We start from the raw sequence: 21,831 nt of genomic DNA on the forward strand, positions 1-21,831 counted from the left end.
GACCCCAGGCTTTAGAAAATGTCAAAGGGAGTGGTTTTATTTATTTTAGCTTTGTACATTTATGTATGGCATACATTTAATACATCTACATTTAAAATGACTAAAATGAACGAGGCACAACCAAATATGATTATCATCATATTTTTCTAATCCAAAATGAAAACATTTCGAACCACATGGTTTTCGGCGCAAGCGAACTCAGAGCGTTTGCAAATAATGTTGCCTGACATCCTGAAGCAAAATGGGAAGGAAACAAAAATAAATAAAAAGTTGGAGAGTAAATAAGTCCCTTTAGGGCTAAATGTTGGCACAGAGAATGATATCCAAATTGGAAAGTGTATAAAGTTAATCATAAACCTCTATAAGCTACACACTGCTAGACGTCCGCCTTCACAGTAGCACCAGTATACATAGGACAACCTAATCCGACGTACACTATAAAAGAAAAACCTTTCAATTTCAATTCAACTTGGCATCAGACTCGACCGTGTCCACTAGAACCGTTATGTGCATATATTGAATTAAGTGCAATTGCTGCTAACTTTGTTTCATTTGTGCACAATCAGAAGAAAATGAACATGTACCATAGTATTACATAAAAAAATAAAATACAAGGAAAACTAAAGCTTTCGTAACAAATGGCACATGTTATTCAATCTGATAGTTGTCAGGACGAAAAAAAAAGAAAAAAACGAATACAAAATGCAGACATCATCATCATCATTATGTGACCAGGATTCACATGTTATTCAGCTCCAATAGAGTCTGTTCCAACATCTGGTTCATTTCGACGTTCTCTTCTTTAGAATGTGAGAGTTTTTCTGTTAGAACATCAAGTGAAAGACACGTTAATATCAATGCAAAGCCTGTGGGGGAATAACATGCAGTGGATACCTTGAGCAGGTTCATTCATAAACGTACGCTTCACTGCCTATAACCAGTGTTGGGGAAACTTTCAATATTTTGTTACTCCCTAAAAAAGTAACTTACTGCATTACTTACTTTATAATGGAACGGAATGCGCTACTTTTTCCTCATCAGCTTGTTTGTTTGTTTTTTAACACCAAAAAGCCAATTTTTTGGCAAATGTTTCACACCAGAAGTGAACTGAATGTAAATGTAAAATCATGCCTGTACAGTAGAGGGTGCAGCTCAAACAAACCTTTTAACAGTAATACGCTTCCCCCAACACTGCCTATAACAGACTTTACACACTCAATTCATGCTTTCATTTAAAGAACCATAGCAGAGATACATTTTAATATATATATTTATATAGATATATACTGATATACATGTGTTAATATATAAATATCTAACAGACAGTTAAAGAGTGCTGACTCTTGCATAAAGCAAAAGGCATTAGATGACCTCCTGATTAAAGTGGTAGCCATCCATCATCTAAATGCTGCATTCAAGGTTTTCTGGGAAGAGTTCGGAAGCTGCAGTTACGATTTTGGTCGGACTAAAAGGCACTGGTCAATTTCTCTTTCAATGAATGACAAAGTCATGAAGGTTTTTTCTCTACAATTAAGAGCAAATAATTTTTTTATAATTGATCATTTATATAATATAAACATATTTATCAATTATTAGTGATCAATTATTAATAACGTTTTTTTTAATCAATGTTGAAAACAGTATTTGCTGCTTAATGTTTTTTGTGGAAATCATGATACTTTGGTGAGCATAAGAGACTTTTCATAAAAATGATATTTTGACTGGTAGAGTGTGTGTGTGTTCAATTGTGCACACAATATGACAACATTTATTTTTGTCTTAAATATCTAATATGATCTTCCCAACATGACTTGAAGGCAGCAAAAAGTGTAACTTCGTTACAAAAACACATTCCTTGATCTTTCAATCACAACAGCATTCATTTTTAGACACCATTTGGTGATCAGAAACAAAACCAAAGCAAAAAGTCCACACTAGTTTAGTCGTCATTCAAGGCCATTCTCAGCTCATTAGAAAGAAGGCGGTTTTTCTCGAGTTGCTGGTAGAGACGGTCTACAGGAGCGGGAGACGCAGCAGGTTAAGACAAGAGAAAGAGAGAAACAGAGAAAGAACAGAGTGAAGAAGAAATGAGAACAGCTGGAGGGAATAGTTAGTAACATTTCACTCAGACTGAAACCAACCTGGAGAAGGTGTTTGTGATGGGATCAGACAGCAGGGTGTTTAAGAGCTCATGTATCCACTAGCAGGGCTCAAGTTTAACAGAACATACAGTGTTGTGTGGTTGTTGGCAAACATGGATGAAATTGGCAAAAAAATAACTTGCAACAGTCTTGGAAGTGTCAAACAAATCATTAATCCAAAGTTAGTAACACACTGTAGTGTTTCTCAACTCCCGGCCCAACTATTCATCAGGATCAGTGTCCATGTGTTTCATTAAAAGTTCATGTTAGTGTACGTATTTGCCATGGAACCTGTTGTTTCCATTACATTTATTTTTACTTTGTGCTATTTTCTATATTTTTGATGACTCTGGTGGCTCAAGTCAACTTATTAAAACTAGTTTGGGACTGCTACTTAATAACCTTACCTTATACTGTTTGTTCATCAGTGTTCGTGATATTCTTATAGTGTATGTGTGATGAGTAAAGTTGGACGGTGCTTGTGCATGTCAACCATTTCTAATAAATAAATACTTAGTTCAAATTCCTAAAAATTTGGGTCGTAAGTTAGTGACCATGGGAAAATATGGGTCCCATGGCCAAACCAGAGAACCACTATATTATAGCTAATTAAAATATCTACTAAAATGAATAATTTGAAGACTTCAGATGCAAAAGCCTCTAAGTGCCATCTGAAATTTTCTTCTAAAATTAGTATTTTTATCATGCTCGTATATATTTAAGTTCAGTAATTTCACTTTAATGATAATTAATAGGTAACTTTTCATCGCAAAGTGAAATAAGTGAACATAAACATACAAGCTTGATATAAATGATCATTCTAGAAGGAAGTTTCAGATGGCACTTAGAGGCTTTTGCATCTGAAGTCTTCATTTATAAATAAAATATTTTGCTAAGAGAAAAACAAAAACCCCTACTTGACCCCACATTCACCCTACTTGAATCTAAACTCCCATTCCTCAGTAGAAAATGTAAACAGCAGATTAGGAGCTTAGAGCTGAATGACACAAAACAACAAGTCACCCGAAGTGAAGAATTCGGTCCTGACTAGTAACATGTGTTATACATCTCAGTGTATATATACATGCGTTATATATGTAACGTACATTGATCTGTTGAGAAGTGCCTTCACAAGCATGTGAAGCATGTCACTATAAACTATATAAACTAAAAATAAGTGATTGAATAATGAAAATAGTTGTCATTTTATAAGCTGAAAGACATCTATTGTAACACTGGTCTCATTTAGTAGAAAGTGGGGACTTTGTTTAAAATACCATTATAACAACACCATATCCTATTTTCTAACGATTGTGTAACTATTACGATTCTATAAGATATCAATGGTTTAGGGGTATGCTAAAAACCCCAACCCAAACTCTTTTCCTGAACGCTGAAAATAAGTGTATTATCACAAGTTAATTTAAGTTGCGGTTGACGCATGTTTTTGTAAACAAGAGCAGAACAAGTACGACAGGTAATCATGTGGTTTAATGAAGATGTTAGAACAAAAGTGACCGTCATCTACTTCCATGTCAAAACTTGATCAAAAAGCCACAGACATTTGAATAGCCTGGCAGAATGAATTTGCCTAACATGTAAATATGTCGAAACCAACGTGCAGAGCTCTAGGAATGTTCCCCACACATGAAAAGACGTCAGCTTTATTAAACACTTGAGGACCAAAAGCTCGCTTTCTCCTCTCTGAATGTCGATAACAGCTCATATGATAACCATAAAGGAAATCCACGACTTCTACCAATGCTTCTGACTTTATTACAGCCACAGCGATAAAAGCACATAGAAATGAAAAGGAAAATAAAGAACAAAAAAAACAAGAAGGTTTACATAGTTTTACATAAAGCAGAAAGAATTAAAGGGTCTGTACAAGTAGAGATGAGCAACAAAACACAATGATCGATGAAGAGAGGGAAGCGGGGATAAGAGGGAAAGAAAGGCTGGAAAGAGCAGAGTGATGTCGTTCAGCCAGCGGGAGGCGTCTTTGAGGAACAATTTATCTGCACGGGGGGAAGAAGTGAAAAAAAAAAGGAGTGATGAAAGGGACAGAAAACTACCAAACACAAGAGAAAGGGAAGAAACCACCACACACATGATGCTTACCGTCCCAAACGGACGCTGGATGTTTATTATAAAGAGCCTGTATGATGTACTGAATGGCCACACAAACACACGGCTGACTTACCAAGCAGCGCAACACACTCCTAAACAACTACTACATAGTGACACCGCATCAAACATGATGTCGGCAGATGAGATCAGAACCCATTGGGCTTGTCTTCTGAACAGGAGACCTTGTTAGTAGTTCAATTTTACACCAGAGGACGAGAACACACACACACACACACACGAAACGCTTCCCACTGTAAAAGCGTGGTGCGTTTCTGAATTCTCTGAGTTAAGTCTTCACAGTACTGCTAATAGGGCTGGGTGATATGGTCAATCTGTAGGCAGTTTTTTATTATTCTGTTTGTGTTATAAAATTAAGCAACATCCTGAATATTGTTATTTTAAGATAGAATAGATTCTGAGATTACTTCGTCACAGAAATCCCCATGTTTCGTTTAAAATGTACACTAACGTTCAAAAGTTTGGGGTCGTAAGATTTTTTTTTATGTTTGTGAAAGTCGTCTGCATTTATTTAATCAAAAATACAGTAAAACAGTAATATTATGAAATATTATCATCGTTTAAAACCACTGTCTTCTATTTTGATGTAAAATTTTACTTATTCCTGTGATGTAACGCTGAATTTTCAGCATCATTACTCCAGTCAATCAATCATTTGATGCTCAAAAATATTTATTATTATTATCAATGTTGAAAACAGCTGAATATTATTCTGGGCCGTGATAGATATTAATTTTTTTGAAAAATCAAAAACAGCAAATTTGTAATATTATGAAGTTCTTCACTGTCACTTGTGGACAACTGAACCCATCCTTGCTGAATAAAATAATTAATATAAATAAAAAATAATAATTTGTCATGCCCCCAAACATTTAAACGGTAGTGTCTATAGAAAAAAAACATATGTTTGTTATATTTATATATAAAAAATATAATAAATATTCTGTGCATTTCTTCAGTGAAAAATTTTTTTTTTTTAAATGTTAAATATTTCTATATGAATGTTTAATTTAATAATAAAAAAAATCTAAAAAAGTTAAAATATTTAAACACCACAACATAAATATATAAACTTTTAAAGCTATACTGCCCAACCTTAGTACTGAAAAGCAAAAGTTTAACCAAAGAGAAAGTTAGTTTTTGTTTTCCTCACAAGATTATTTTGAATAAAGTGATACAATAGTTATGAATTCAAAACACGAAACTCCTATGCACTGACTCTACAAGCAATGGCCGAAACAATTTGCAATAAGCAAACGACTTGACATCAAATACCTAGAATAACAGACCACATGTCTTGTAGAGTTACAGAGATAGCAGAGTTTTTAAACAGAAGGAAGAGTCATAGTGTGTGAACTGAAGATACAAGACCTTATTTAGAGAGGGGGGTTATGGGTAATAGGGGAGGGGCATAGGCACAGGCAGAGACCGCAGGTGAATTACATTGAAGTCATGTCGTTGAGAGCGTGGTCCAGCTCCTCGCTGATGGCTTTGTACTTGAGTTTCTGGGAATATAACTCATCTATCGGGATTCGGGGTGGTGTGTTTGATGGAGGGGAGACAGAGGAGGGTGGAGAGGAAGAAGTGGAAGGGGTATAAAAGCAGGTGCAGGAGTGAAGCATCCAGTCCAGCGGCACGACGGGCCCCAATGAACGGAGTGACAGACAGCGAGAGAGTGACGTGAAGAGATATAGTGGAGGGAAAACAGAAAATAAAGTTAACGAATGAATGGAAAGGATCTGAAACAAGGAAAAGACATGACAAATTCGGAGGAGCCATGGCGAAATACCCGTCAACGAGTTAAACGAAGAATTCACATTTCTCACGCTCATGTCAATCAAAACATGTATGACTTTTTCATCAGTGGAAAACATTTCCAGCTTCCAGTACGCACGGCTCACAAACATGGTTCGTCTGGATGTCATTTCAGGCGTTATTGGTTTCCTGTCATTGATGTCAAACCTCCACAGGACACTTTATGTAGTGCACATGAGTCATATACACTACTTTTACAGTATTTCCTGATGCTTATGGCCAGGACTGTGTGTGACCACATACCAATAATGAATAATACATACACTACAGTTCAAACGTTTGGGGTCGGTAAGACGTTTTTGAATGTCCCATGCTCACCAAGGCTGATTTTACTTGATCAAAAACACAGTAAAACACTATTGATAAAAAAAAAAAAAACTATTTTACTATATTTTATAATCTAATTTATTACTGTGATCAAAGCTGAATTTCAGCATCATTACTCCAGTCTTCAGTCTCATGATCCATCAAAAATCATTCTAATATGATGATTTGCTGCTCTAGAAACATTTCTGATTATTAATTTCAAAAACAGTTGTGCTGAATATTTTGTGGAAATGGTGACATTTGTTTTCAGGATTCTCTGATGAATAGACAGTTAAAAAGACATTAATTCATTTGAAATAGAAAGCTCTTGTAACATTATAAATGTTTTGACGGTCACTTTTGATTATTAAATGAATCCTTGCTGAATAAAAGTATTTATTGTCTTTCTTAAAAGACCCCAGACTTTTGAACGGTAGTGTAAATGTTCTTTTACGGTGCTTTTACTGTCACTTCTGGGAGTTAAAAACATCGGTTACCATTATGGAAAAGGTGCACTGTGGGAATTTGTTTGTGAAACATCATTCATGCTCCACAGAAGAAAATGAAATCAAACAGGTTTGGAACGACATGAATGTGAGAAAATGACATTTCTCATTTCTGGATGAACTATTCCAGTTAAGGTTCGTACTGATGTCTCTCAGACCTGGACGTTGCATTATCACAGTGCAAACACAGCAGTATGACTATGAAAATGAACTTGCGCTTGTGTAAATCTAAATGAGTAGAACAGTAGAAGACTCTTTAACAGCAGGCTCATAAAAGCCAAATCAAGCTTAAACGCTGCGTGTAATTGGACCTCCGTCACACCGGTGTGTCATCTTACAAAACAATGTGAAGTCTGTGTGTGGATCTGCTCAATGACTGGTCTCTTCAAAAGAAGTAATGCTTAATTGTGTGACTGAACCGATAAGGAAGCCGAAAGAAAGCCGGTGGGGCAGAAGGTTTGAGGAACAGCATGACGACAGAGAAATAAAAGGCTGAAAGCTTTATGACCTGAAGCGATTACTTCACAATCACACGTATGAATGAAAATTCGCCAGGGGCTGAAATGACTCTGATATGAGAGAATGAGTGAATGAAAAGTCGTACCTTCGAGATCATCGATGGTCTTCTCAAGCTTGGCGACTGACCTCTCAGAGAACTCGGCACGGGTCTCGGCCTGCAGAACACAAAAACATTGCCATTGAGTCGTTTCTAGGAAATAAAATATTCAAATGCACTGAACAGAATAGGGAGATATATTATCCTCCCCTGGACAGAAGGACGACTAAAAAGCCTATGATAAAGTAGTTCATACCTCCTTCAGTTTGTCAGTAAGGACCTTGATCTCCTCTTCATATTTGTCTTCTTTCTGTGAGTACTGCAGACATCACAAGAACGACAAACATTAGGACAAACCAGCACACACGACCACTTAACACTATATTAGTGCTTTGCTCAATAACACACTTAGGCTTCTTGTTACTGTACATAAGTCGCGGAAAAAATAGTTTTTTTTTTCCCATATCTGATATCTATGACAGACTGCCTACACTGTTATTTTGTAAATGACATCATCATGGACATTGTAGTCGATATTCAATTATATCTACTTTGGTTGCATCAGCAAGACATTTCAGATTATTTGCCATTGTAGAAAGAAAGAATTTATAATAATAATGATAATAATTTATAAATATAATAAATAACCCCATTGACTTCCATAGTAGGAAAAAACACTATGGAAGTCAATGGGGTCCATCAACTGTTTGGTTCCCGACATTCTTCAAAATATCTTCTTTTTGTGTTCAGCAGAAGAAAGAAATTCATACAGGTTTGAAACAACTTGAGTAAGTGCTGACAGAATTAAAAAATTTAAGTAAATATTAACTATTCCTCTAATGTAGAACAGTGATTAAACTGAGTTGGAACTACCTGTGCATTAAACTGTTTTATTACACGCCTTCCAGCCAATCAGAATCGAGTATTCAGACAGACCACAGTAAAATTCATCTTTAAGGCCCGTTCACACACAAAGGACGATAACTATAATGATAAAGAACTAAAAATCGTCCTAATATAAAAGAATAGCAGAGTCCACAACACAACTAGCGATAACGGCACAAAGTAACAATAATGTCGGAATCACTTTCAGATAATTTTTTCTTTCATCTAATGAACGATAAAAACATTGACAGCCAATTAGAATCGATCCTGCTGCTCGAGCATTTAAAGCGGCAGACGACAAAACTGCAGTGCTAGCTAAAACATACTGTGGATGCTAATATAGTTATCGTCATAGTTCTTGGAGCGAACGGGCCTTCACACTTCCTACTGAAGACGACCCTGACCTTTAGCTGGTCACAAGCATATGTATGCTGGTGCCTCCACTAGGCTGCTTAACCAGCTCAACCAGATTTCACTGTTAACAAGATTTTCTTGGTCAATCAGAAAGACCATCAAGCTTAAAAAGAGACTATGCTGATGCACCAGCTAAACCAGCAGCAAAGCAGGGGAAATCAGAAAGTTAAGCTGGTATTTTCAGCAAAGGATGTAACCCCTCTGTTGACAAGCTCATTGATATTTTTCAGACAAAGATGGGTTGTGAAACATAACAACACACTGGTTATCCCGGTTGGTTCAGGAGGAGGGGTGGACGGTGTGCCTGGGGCAGCAGAAGCACACCTACCTTCTCAGCCTGGGCCTCCAGGGACTTCAGGTTGTTGGTCACAGTTTTCAACTCTTCCTCAAGCTCAGAGCATTTGCTGGTGTTTTACACACAGAACGCAGAGGAGAGGAGGGGAGGAGGACGAACAAGAGGAGGTAAGGTACATTGAGAGGAGGAGAACCAGAAGCAGGTTGGATGGATTGACATCAGGGAACCAGAACAGAGGAACAAAAGAAAACAAAAAAACCCCAAAATAATCAATCAAAACAGGGTTGGAGGACAAGGGGAGTCCGAAATCCCCTTAACGCAGCAGGAATGTGACGATCTGCTGCATGCAAACTGTTACACCCTACAAGAAGCGTTCGATTAGCAGCATTCCTGCTAAGTTAGAAGGGCGTGAAACCAAAAACAAAAACAAAAAGATGGACCAAACAAGGCTGCACTGTTAGCAAGCAGGACACACACATTCAGGTGGGACAGTTAGAGTCATGTGCAGTAGTACCTGTTCTTCTGATGCCTTTAATGACTTAAAGGCTTGGTCCAACACTCGAAGCTCATCCTGTAATCTTCGATTGGTTCTGTAAGTGTGTGCAGGGGGAAGGCCATTCCACACGCGGGCCACATGCAAGTTAACAGTGCATGCAAAAATAAAACGTTATAAAAGACAGGAATGTGAGGCAGGTATTAGACAACAGCAAAATGGGAGTAAAATTCTAAGGGGAACGGACACACAGGACACATTCTTGCGTTGCATCTGAGCAATTGTCAGTATGTGCGTCAGGTGCACACTTCAGTTTCGGCGGAAGTAGGAGGTCATGTATTTTTTCGTCTACAGTTTTATAAATACTTTGTACATACTACTTGTTTGATGTACTGATTTTTCACATTTGAGACAATAGGGAAGTAGGTCTATTCAGATGGAGGGATAGACTGAAGGCCCGAGGAATGCAATGGTTCATGTCAAGTTAAAAATAGCGCATTACAGCATGATACGTGTCAGTTTAAATAATGGACCAATCAGAAAAAGAAGGGGGTGGGACAAGCAGCGTGCACTAAATGTCGACAGTTTACAAAAGTAACATTTATCTGCGACTCTCATAGTTACAATGGACTGTACAACAGAAAAAACAATGTTTTTATTATTCTTTTTTTATCTTTAGCGATTACTACACTTCACGTTCTTTTACCTCAGAAAAGTGAACAGATTAGCTAGCTAGTTAGCGTCTTTTGAATGTGTCCTGTGTGTAGGCATACTGACATAAAATCTGTTAGGTTGTGCGAGTCAGGCACATGCATATGAATATGAATGTGTATATGTTTGAGCGGACATGCAAGAGGGCTGCGGGAACGCCTCGTACCCCTCATTCAGCTCTGCACGCTCCTCTGTGCGCTCCAGCTCAGCCTCAACGATCACCAGCTTACGGGCCACCTGCGCACACACAGGCCAGATCATGGGAGAATTACAAGCCTGTACTTGTGGCCAATTAAAGAAAGAAAAGTACACTTTCTACACATTAAACAAAAAAGATTTAACAAAAAAGAAAATGAAAACAAGACAAAAAACAAAACACCACCACAAGACAAAACGAAAACAAAACAACAATACAAAGGGGATTGAAAACAAAACAAAAAACCACAAGACAAAAATCAAGACAAAATGAAAACACAAGACAAAAACCCAAGACAATAAAAACAAGACAAAATAAAAACAAAACCCCAAGACAAAACAAAAACATGAAATGACAAAACTAAAACCTAAACAAAAAAGAAAAACAAAAAAAACCTCAAAGCGATATTTTAATCAGATTACAAAATACAGCAAATCTTTCATGCTGAACTGAAAACATCTGCTTGCTCATACTAAGTGTGAGCGGTCATGTGATAAGGCAGGAAGTCATTTGTTTCTTTTTTCCTGTGTGTGTGCATGTGTGGTTCGGTGGCTGAGGAAACCTGCCTCCTCGTATTTGCGGTCGGCCTCCTCAGCGATGTGCTTGGCCTCCTTGAGCTGGATCTCCTGGATCTCCATCTTCTCCTCATCCTTCAGAGCTCTGTTCTCAATGACCTTCATGCCTCTGTGGAAGGAGGAAACAAGAAATAAAGTGAAAGGAAGAACGAAATCTCCCTCTGACTCAATCTGGATCGATACCTCGGCACAAATTACATTCAAAGACGCCAACTTGTCTGCAGCCAAGACACCGTTTTAGATTTCTTGAGCTTTTGGTTTCTAAACCCACGTTTGCTCATAATGTCAGAACAGTGACTGTCAGAGATGAATGGGAGGGAAGAAGCACTTAAGAGCTGGACCAGGTCTCGGTACAGAGTGGTTCTATGCAGGCGCACTGGGCCGGAGACAGAGAGGGCCTCTGTGTGGACAAACAAAGGAAGGGAAACGCAGCCTAGTGCCTCTACAAATTGCTGTTTATTCAGAAACCCACTGGCTCTACGCACACAGCTCACGTCAGTTGTTTAGGCCAAAAACAGCATCACACAATGACAACCGTCTGCAGTGCCCTTGATTTTTATGCTATATGCAGAGGCATTTCAAGGGCTTAAAAAAAGCCTTGTCTGTGCTTTACAAGGTTAAACGTTTTATATATTTTTAAATATTTTATATTAATGATATTAATGAACGTATTCTATTCGATAGTATGTTGATATAGCAACTAAGTAAGTTTTATTCATTATGTTAATATAAATAAATAAATAAATAAATAAATATATATATATATATATATATATATATATATATATATATATATATTTTTTTTTTTTAAGTCTCTTCTGCTCCCCAAGGCTTCATTTATTTGATCCAAAATACAGCAAAAACAGTAATATTGTGAAATATTTTTATAAATAAATAACTTTTCTATTTGAATATATTTTAAAATGCAATTCATTTCTGCGTTGGTAAAACAGAATTTTCAGCATCATTACTCCAGTCTTCAGTGTCACATGATTAGTCACATCTAAATAACTTTGGCCACCACTGTATATATATACACATACTGTGTACAACAACAGAAAAGCAATAATAACACTTGCCTAAATACAACTAGGACGTTTCCGGACTACACATGTAGCCTCGTGGTCCTGGTGATTAACGAATTACACAGACGTCCCTCAGCGCGCACACAAACAGTCTTTATGCAGGGCACCAGATGTGCGGTGCAGGCTAGGAAGTGGCAGCATGTTGTCATTTCAATAGCAACACAGTGGTGGAGCCTCTGCACACAGCAACCACAGTTCCTGCGAGAGGGGGAGGGACGGGGTGCGGACCAGTCAACTGACTTGTTCTGCTTAAGTGAATCAGGTTGACAGTCCTGCAGAACGCCACACTTGATAATCTTGTACTCTACAACACCACTGTATGGCATGCTATAGCTCTGTACTGTATATACTAGGGCTGGCCAGTATGGACAAACTCTTATGCCATGGCCATACGCAATTATGGTAATGGTACTAGGCAATATATCACAAAATAATGTTTTTTGCTGGAAATGAAATGAATCAAGATTACAAACTATAATGTTACACGTCAGTGCTCGGCTCACGAATGCACTGTTATTGATATAGTTCCCACATGTGCACCTCAAATTAGAAATATACACACGCTTGTTGATGGATATACACTTGTTAATACAGATGTGAGGATTTACAGTTGCAACATCTCATAATGTATGACAAACTGAATAGTTTCACTGAGAAACGTCCTGCTTGAGCCGTCCTTGTGATGAAGGTTTGTGTTGAATAACTAGTTCTTCCAATGTTTCATCATCGGACTCGCACTTGGATTGATATGGTAAAATCAACGGCATCAATACGGTCTTTACAGTGTGTGCAATCGCAGAGGACTGAGGAAGCCTCCAGAGCTGAAGTTCAGTTATAGTAAGGGGTGTTTGGTTTCCTAGACGTGCTGTAAGCCAATCACAACAGACTGGGCCGTCTGACCAATCAGAGCAGAGCCGGCTCAAGGGATATAGAGAATGAATCTTTGGACGAGTCATTTTAAGGCCCCAATATACTCATGGCAAGCTCTTTTTTTGTTCTTTGCTTAGGGGTAAAAAGAAGTTCAAAATACATGAGCGATATACTGTTAGCGAAAATCCACTAAATGATATGCATCCGACTTTAAAACTTGCCGTGTCATCTTTGGACCCTGCGTTTACCAAACATTTCTTACCTATTAAACTTATTAAACTTTTTAAACATAACATGACAAATGTGTGAAATGTGTGTTTTGCAAAACAAAACTCCTCGAACTCTCCCGCCACCTAGCTTTAAAATGAATCACGAGTATTCGCTGCGTCACATGACCATAAATGATCAGATTAATCATAAATGATCATCGCATGTTCCTTTCGCTAACGGCCTTGTGGAAGAGATCCAGTTGTTCACATTCGTTTTTCGCCTACATAGATGGAATTTGCCCAGAGATACAGAATGAGTGATCCATTCATTAGGTTTTCTTTATTCACAAATTAGATACTGTGTTCATTTGGTTTACAAATGAGATTCCTCGCTCATACAGTTTGGTTCTTTTAAAAACAAGATTCCATGTTCATTCGGTTCCATTCAATCACAAAAGAGATCCTGCAATCATTCGGTTCGCTCCCAAAAACAACATGGTGTTCATTCAGTTAAGTTTGTTCACAAACGAGATACGGCGTTCATTCAGTGCACTCACAAACATGATATGGGCTGCATCTGAAATCGCATACTTCCCTACTGTATAAAAGGTGAAAAACAGTATGTGACTGTTGAAAAAAGTAGGCGGCCTATGTCCGAAATGACAGTACTTCCAGTGAGATTCTGAAGTGTGCATTCGATGGACAGTTTACTATCCTATGAGGCCACAGGAATGGCAGTGAAGTGAAAACTGATGTCGGTATGTCACATGATAATGACAACATGATGATTGTAGTATGTCCAGATTACATTCACACTACACACATTCATATGATATAAAACATACTTTTTGTATCAAGTAATTACTTCTTCAAAAATAAGTACCTACTCAAGAGAGAATGAGATTTTGGAGGCAGCCGTAGTGTTCATTCGTTCACTCACAAATTAGATATAGCGTTCATTCGGTTCGTTCAGAAACGAGATTCTGCCGGACGTGTTCAATGATTCATTCATCGATCCCGAATGAGTGATTCATTTATTAAGTTTGGTTCATTCACGAATGAGATACTGCGTTCCTTTGGTTCGCTCGAAAACGTTCATTCGGTTCAGTTCTCAAACAAGATCCGGCGTTCATATGGTTTCCTCACAAATGAGATTCCGCGTTCATCAAGATGTTCAGACTCAAAGACGCCGATTTATTCAGTAAACGGCATATTCGTCCAGTTGGTGCAACCAATTAAACGGTCCTCAGCTCACACTTAAAATGTTTTGTGCTATATTCAGCCTTCGAAGGCAAGAAAGTCATCAAGTGTTTCAGAAAGGAGACACTTCAATGAAAAGCAAATAAGAATGATTCACTCACTTAAAACAGATTCAAATGAGATTCTACTAGTTCTGCACAGAAATGACCTTGCAAATATTTGACATCAACCGCATTTCACTGCACTATTTGACGGTTTCTGTAACGCGAGTGTGAGTGCTGTACTAACCTCTCGCTCTCATCGGCAGCCTTCTCGGCCTCCTCCAGCTTCTGCAGGGCAGTGGCCAAACGCTCCTGTGCGCGGTCCAACTCCTCCTCAACCAGCTGGATACGTCTGTTCAGGGACGCCACATCACTCTCAGCCTTGAAGAGCACAGAGGAACTGGTATAAATGCTCAAGATCAGATAAAGCCCACAGATGTTCACACACACGCCATATAGACTGTGACACCCAAAGCCCAAAAATGCTGACAGCTCCCATTAAGCGTAAAGAATGGTCAAGCTTGTATTTGTAACTATCCAGTAGGTTTTGGTGATGGTGCATTTTGGTGTATGCTAACTAGCTTCCATTAAGACCTACAGAGAGAGAGCGATTCCTTCCGCTGTGGTCACACACACACACCATATAACACATAATTGCAGCAATGCTAATGGATGAGACAGGACTAGGCCATCAGATCATTACCGAGCTTCTGGGACAAAGTTAACAGGCTGTGGGAGGGAGTCCCAACGGACCTACACGGATTACACTGTCAAAGGCCAAACACACACGACCAGTGGAGAACTGCAGGCTGCTCCTGCTACCTGTTACAAACATCATGCTGACTGCAGTGAAACTCAATGCTGCTTTATGAAGCTTGTGAGTTCCCGGTGGCTGTAAACCAAAAATGGGATTGCAGTTCTGTTGTGACGATGCTAAATGTGAACAATAAAGTACAACTGGCTGTCCAATTCATGCATAGAAAAGATAGTTGAATATATAGGCATTTTAATTTTATGCTCCACATATATTATGCGATGAAACCAATTCCTAAAATGAATGACTCTTATGTGTGAAGAGTTCAAAAAGACAAATTACCGGTTTGAATTAGTCTGATATTTACCATTAAGTAGCAGCACGTTTCAGATTAAAAAAAGTAATATTTTGGTAAATACAGTAATTGAAATATTCCTAAATGAATCAGAATTGAATCTGAACTGAATCAAATTGAATTGAAAAAAGCTTGTGAATCCGAATCAAACTCACTCTGAAAACCTGTAGTGAAACCCAGCCCTAATCAAACTCATCTGCCACATTAATAATTATGATCTTTTTTTGTAGTTGTTGTTGACATTTTAGACAAACTAGCCTATATGTTGAGTCTCTACTTTACATCAGATGTAAAATTTGGGCTATAAGAGTTATGGCAAATTAATCGACAGTCTTGTTACACCATCAAAACACAAAGTTGCATTTATGTTTTTATAGCATAAATAACAAATAACATCTGCTTAATGGGATAGTGCTGTCATCATTCATTCACCCTCAAGTTGCTCCAAACCTGTATGACTTTCTTGTTTTTCTTGAATTGTTTTTCTCCTATTATATAGTAGAGAAATGCAAAAGATGATATTTTGAAAAATGTCTAAGCAAACAGTTGATGAACCCCATTGACTTCCATAGTATATTTTCCATACTATGGAAGTCAATGGTGCCCAACTGTTTGGTTACCCATTTTTTCTAAATATCTTCCTTTGTGTTCAAAAGAAGAAAGAAACTCATACAGGTTTGGATTTGTAACAACTCAAGGGTGAGTAAATGACAAATTTTTCATTTTTGGGTGAACTGTCCCTTTAAGTCCCAGCCCAGTGATAGGCAAAGGCATACTATAGGGAGCTACATAGGGCAAAGTACATGTTATATTGTCAGCTGAGATATGAAAAACTGGAAAGCGACTCGGATAACCTTGACAGCCACCGCTGTTTGTTTCTGCACGGTTAAGGTGAGTCTCACTGTATGTGACAATGCAGACGGCCATATAAGGGAAACTGCTCAGGCTCAAATGCTTTATCAGATGTCCACACAGAGCCTGAGGCAGCAACACTCTGCCAGTTCATTACGATAAAACCACTACATAAACAGTTCCAGGATCACTACTAAACTGCTGTTGGCATTAGCCTGAAATGATCGCACTCAGAGCATCTGGTCCAATGTAAATGGTCATCAAACAAGGACCTATTCAGAGAAGTAGGCTACTGTACAACTAACTGGATTATAACCCCACTCTCCAATTACAACAGTCAACAAGAGACAAAAAAACTGTCTTGTACAGGGATGTCGGTAAAGTTTTGGGTGAAAACAATATAGTCTCTGTTGTTTAAACGTCTTGTTTCAAGAAGTCCGACTTACTCCCGCGAATCGATTCTTTCGAGCGACTCTATTCAAAGAACCGACTCAAAAACGTCTCACTAATGATTTTAGACTCTCAGACGTAATTATCATCATGTGGTTCACATTTTTTTCCAGATGAACTTTAACAAGTCTCTGTTCAGTTTATTGCAGCCATGAATCATTTAATAAGTCAATTTATAGCATCAATATAATTTGCAATCATATTAAACAAACCTACAAATTAATTCAAAAAATTAATTTACTCTTTAGTCTTAAAGTTTTTGCCATTTTAAAAAAATAGCTACTTATTAATACATTTTTTTTTTTTTGCATGATGGCAACGTTAATTCACATCCGATGTTATCAGTTCACTCATCAGTTGTTGCTGGCTCACTGCTGGGAATCGATCATGTTTAAACAAAATGTTTCCCGTTCATTATTTCGCTTTATTATGAGTTGGACCGGTCCAAAAGAGACAGATCTCGCAACGAGTCAAAGAATTGTTGATCAAAAAAACGTTCGTAGATTTTTAGTCCGTTTCTGAATCAATTCCGACTAAATTTGTGGACCGGTTCAACTGATTCATAAACAAGATCCGACTCAAAATTGCGACTCGTTAGAATACGAGTCGGACATCGTTATTCAGCACCTTTAAACTCCATTTAGATGCGTCAGTCTATAATCACATAGGCAAGCATTTAATTCGCGTCTCCTGCTTGTCGTAAGTCGGAGCTCTTAAATAACACATATAAAAACCGGGCGTAATATAGTCTACATATCGCCGTTTAACGGGCAGACAAACAGCGCGTAGAGGGCGTCTGAGAAATTCCGCTACGTTACCGCGCACATCATCATATCCGCATATTCTATGCGCGACCGTTTAAATGAACAGATTCCCGTCGGAACGCGTGGAATGCGCGTGACGCTACATTGTAGCGAGTCGCATTTCAACACATGCACTTCACACTTTATATAATGTAGCGTTCTTACTGTTTCTCTGGCTTTCCTCTCGAGCGCCAAGTCCCTCTGCAGTTTCTCCGCTTTCTCTTCAGCTCCGTCTGCTTGCTCTTGCAACAGTTTAATTTTCCTTTTAACTGCTTCCAGCGATGTAGCCGCCATTATAATTTTAAATAACCCCTAAAAGCCTCGTATAGTACCGCGTTTCCTTAAGAGCACAGCTCAGAGACGCTGCTGCCTCTGATCTGTGTGAGTGTGTGTGTGTGAGCGGAGCAACGTTTACAGATCACACCGGAAGTAACCATGTTTTCGTAGGCGAGCCCCAAACGACGTCATTACCACAAACTAGGGCTTATCTGCCGCTTTACATCAAACAGTCATTTCCATGTGAGACATACGAGAGGTGAGATGTAATGCATGTTAAATGTGTTAAAACTTTTATTTTTTATGAATTCGTTCAACTCGTAGGTCATTGTAAAGTCATTTGGGGGATATGCACTACCCGCTGCACACCTGAATGAATGCGTTAATCAGTGCGCTGGTGGTTCACTGACTGGGATACTGGGATGCTGCTGCTGCTGAAACTGAGCTGCTAAATATGGAATGGCTTCACTGGGAGGGGTGCGCCGTTCTGGGCCTCCAGTCTATTCGTTTTGTCCTGTTGCGCCCTCTATAGGGATAAATACAGCCTCGACCAGATCTGACTTTGCTGTTTTATTCTTTTCCAAACAATTTGATATTGTAATAGATTGTTAAGTGACAAAATAATATTTTACTTAGCTATATACTTTTTATTATTATGGTTATATTATTTACTAATATTACATGGATTTGTTATAATAAATTATCATTGTTATTTATGTATGTATAATATATATAGAGTTCAGATGCAAAAGCCTCTAAGTGCCATCTGAAATTTTCTTCTAGAATGATCATTTTTATAAAGCTTGTATATTTAAGTTCAGTAATTTCACTTAAATGACAATTCATAGGTAATTTGCATTGGCATTTAAGTGAAATTATTGAACTTAAATATACAAGCTTGATAAAAATGATCATTCTAGAAGAAAATTTCAGATGGCACTTAGAGGCTTTTGCATCTGAACTCTTCATATATATATATATTAAAGTAGTGCTGTCAAATCGATTAATCACGATTAATTGCATTTAACATTAAAGTTAGTTTATGTGTGTGTGTGTGTGTGTGTGTGTGTGTGTGTGTGTGTGTGTGTGTGTGTGTGTGTGTATAGTGTATACACACACACACACATACACATAATATATAGGCTACACATTATATAAACACAAACTTTCATGTTAGATTAAATTAATCTATATATAAATAAATAAAACTTTCCTGTAGCTCAAACAGAGCGTTTGTGTTTGCAATGCCAAAGTCATGGGCTCGATTCCCAGGGAAAGCAAGAATTGATAAGAATGTAAATGTGTACCTTGTTAAAATGCAATGTAAGTCGCTTTGGATAAAAGCGTCTGCCACAAAAACAAATGTATATATACAAACAGTATATACACATTATACTTAAGTTTCAAATTAAAATATTACAATATTTTTAAACATATATATATATATATATATATATGTGTGTGTGTGTGTGTGTGTGTGTGTGTGTGTGTGTGTGTGTGTGTGTGTGTGTGTGTGTGTTTAAAAATATTGTAATATTTTAATTTGAAACTTATGTACAACCAAATTTCGCGCCCTTACTGTAGTTCTGTCATTGAACACGAGGGGGAGTCCTAGTGAGCACAATCCAAGACCAAAGTGCAAATATCTATTATTTACACACAACAAAACTGAGTGAAAATATATATTTATTTTTTACGATTTTGCTTCTTTTTAATGCGTTTAATTTTATTCGAGATAACTCTCTTAATTGTTTAACGACGGATGTCGAATAACCGGAACAAAACGACTCAGGTAAACTGTTCTTTATAGCTAGATGTTCAGAGCACGACCTTGTCTCATGCAAAGCTATGCAAATACTTTACAAGACTTTGGATTATCCACCCATGCAATACTCGCAATACAGTTTAGTTTGGACACTTAATGAATGGCCATTTAAAAAGAAAGTATTTCAGTCGTTCAGTCTTTGTCGAGGAGGGCAGAGCCCAAGGAGTTGAGCTCGAGCTGAGTCTTGACCATATAAAGCACTGGGCTAAATATAACAGCCTGACTGCTCTCTCTCTCTCTCTCTCTCGTCTTGGAATGCACGTCTTGTAATTTAAATCGCGAATCTTATGTTAATGTTTGCTTACCCTAACACTCCATGTTTGGTCAGAGGTATGCAAATTGTGTTTATATCACCATGCCATAGGCGACTCTTTGCCCTTATAGATAACTGATCACGAAATGATGTCACACATACAGTTCATTAGCCTAAAACATGTGGCGTGACGTCACTTTATTGTTTATTTATCTCAAGAAATGACGTGTGAGGAAAGTGTCACTTAAATGAAACATAATTGAGAAGTTTCCTAAGTGCAACCCGGGTCCGAAAACAATACCCACAACCATCTTCAAATGTGATATATGACAGACATTAGGTCTATAATGGCTATAGGCCAAAAAAAAAAGTGACATGCCAAAAGTGTCAGGAAAAGATGCGTGAGGAAGGCGGTGAAGAAGCTGCATATACTCACATCTGCGGCTTTCTTCTCAGCCAGCTCCAGTTTCTCCTGGGCATCTTTAAGAGCCTCGGAATACTTGTCGAGCTCATCCTCAGTGCCCTTGAGTTTCTTCTGCAGTGCTATGAGGTCATCCTCAAGCTGCGCGTGTTCGAGTGAGTGATTGACAGCAGTGAAGAGCGGGAAGCAGAGTGCGCGCGGAGTGTGGAGGCAGAGAAAGAGACGGAAAGAAAGAAAAGTTAGGGAGATTCAGACAGGGACACACGGGAAAATACCTTGGTGGCGACCTCGTCGGCGGTCAGGAGCTTCTCCTCGACACCCTGGTACTCCTCAAGCACTTTATCACGCTCGTCCTCGCTTACGCGCAACCTCTTTTCCAACTGAATTAGCTCGTCTTCTAACTACACATGCATAAATGACAGTTTTCACAACAAATAAGGTAAACGTTTATTACAAAAGCTATTTAAACACTAAATATGTATACTTCGGATACTAAGCATGCTATTTAACCCTTCGGGATGATCTGTTTGTGGTCTCTTATAGCAAAATATAGACTACTTTTTGTGAGACCACGGAGAGTTAAAGTGTCTGTAATATATGCCAGAAGAGTTTTGGTTTGATCAGAGGAGACATTACGACACTGTTAAAAAATAGCGAAAGCTTAAGTGTAAGTGATTTCAAGGTTAGGTTACAACCTTGTAGTTACACATTTTCAACCACTTTGAATTTAATAGCATACTAATAATGGAAATCTTGTTGAAACATTGAAAACCAAATAAATTCGAGTAGAAATCACAGACATTTGCTTATTATTTATCCTTCTCGGGGACCAAATAGGCTATAACATGAGGGTTAATTGAATGAATGGCTGCATATAGCCTACATTTTCCTGCATTAGATGAATGACAACATATAAATTATGACATTATTATTACAGCAACACTAAATAGATAGATATAGATATTGTTTTAACTGACAATGAAAAGTTTACACTTTTCCCGTTACTAATCCACTCAGGCGCAGTAATAATCCGTTTATCAAGTAGCGCGCGCGAGACCGACGCGTGCGCGTAATGGATAACTTTTTAAAGTCCTCATTAAAACCGCAGACCTGTTTGCTCCTGTCCTCCGCCGCCTTTTTGTCTCCCTCAGCCTGCTCAGCTCTGTCCAAGGCATTCTCCTTGTCGAGCTTGAGCATTTGCATCTTCTTCTTAATGGCATCCATGGCTGCTTATTATGGGCTGTTGAGCTGAGACAGATAAAGGTCCACAGAGGAGTGCCGGTCAGAAGCGCTTGGGACTGAACGCAGTGCTGGAGTGCGAGCGCCCGCTCCTGTGCGCGCTCTCAAATACGTACTTTCACGGGAGGGGTTACTGAATTCCTCTGGACATTCAATA

The 21,831-nt window shown here is 38.2% G+C and overlaps 1 protein-coding gene across 15 annotated transcripts; it reads right to left on the bottom strand.

Moving 5' to 3' along the window:
- Positions 1–16: 16 nt before the first annotated feature.
- On the bottom strand, positions 17–21,831 carry tpm1 (tropomyosin 1 (alpha)). 15 transcript variants are annotated; one of them, XM_082159864.1, is made up of 10 exons: positions 21,546–21,809; positions 20,711–20,836; positions 20,451–20,576; positions 14,694–14,827; positions 11,033–11,150; positions 10,437–10,507; positions 9,100–9,175; positions 7,729–7,791; positions 7,521–7,590; positions 17–821 (listed from the first exon to the last, which is right to left on the bottom strand). In XM_082159864.1, exons 1-10 carry the CDS (start codon positions 21,657–21,659, stop codon positions 739–741), a joined length of 981 nt encoding a protein of 326 aa, XP_082015990.1. In that variant the 5' UTR covers positions 21,660–21,809; the 3' UTR covers positions 17–738. The 15 variants fall into 15 exon arrangements, with proteins under 15 accessions (XP_082015990.1, XP_082015998.1, XP_082015995.1 ...); XM_082159873.1 differs by lacking the exons at positions 17–821; positions 9,100–9,175; positions 20,711–20,836 and adding exons at positions 3,615–4,159; positions 5,733–5,811; positions 9,581–9,656 and having other exon boundaries at positions 21,546–21,831; XM_082159870.1 differs by lacking the exons at positions 17–821; positions 20,711–20,836 and adding exons at positions 3,615–4,159; positions 5,733–5,811 and having other exon boundaries at positions 21,546–21,818.

The sequence above is a fragment of the Leuciscus leuciscus genome (assembly GCF_965113295.1).
Source record: "Leuciscus leuciscus genome assembly, chromosome: 25".
Taxonomy (NCBI): Eukaryota; Metazoa; Chordata; class Actinopteri; order Cypriniformes; family Leuciscidae; genus Leuciscus; species Leuciscus leuciscus.

What these genes read in the sequence shown, in the direction of transcription:
- tpm1 (XM_082159864.1), bottom strand. Translation starts at nt 21,659, where the DNA reads ATGGATGCCATTAAGAAGAAGATGCAAATGCTCAAGCTCGACAAGGAG. An exon ending in CTGAGAAGAAAGCCGCAGAT is followed by an intron (nt 14,828 to 20,450) that starts GTGAGTATATGC and finishes GTGCTCTTCAAG; the next exon opens with GCTGAGAGTGATGTGGCGTC. An exon ending in GCTGCCGATGAGAGCGAGAG is followed by an intron (nt 11,151 to 14,693) that starts GTTAGTACAGCA and finishes CTCCTTCCACAG; the next exon opens with AGGCATGAAGGTCATTGAGA.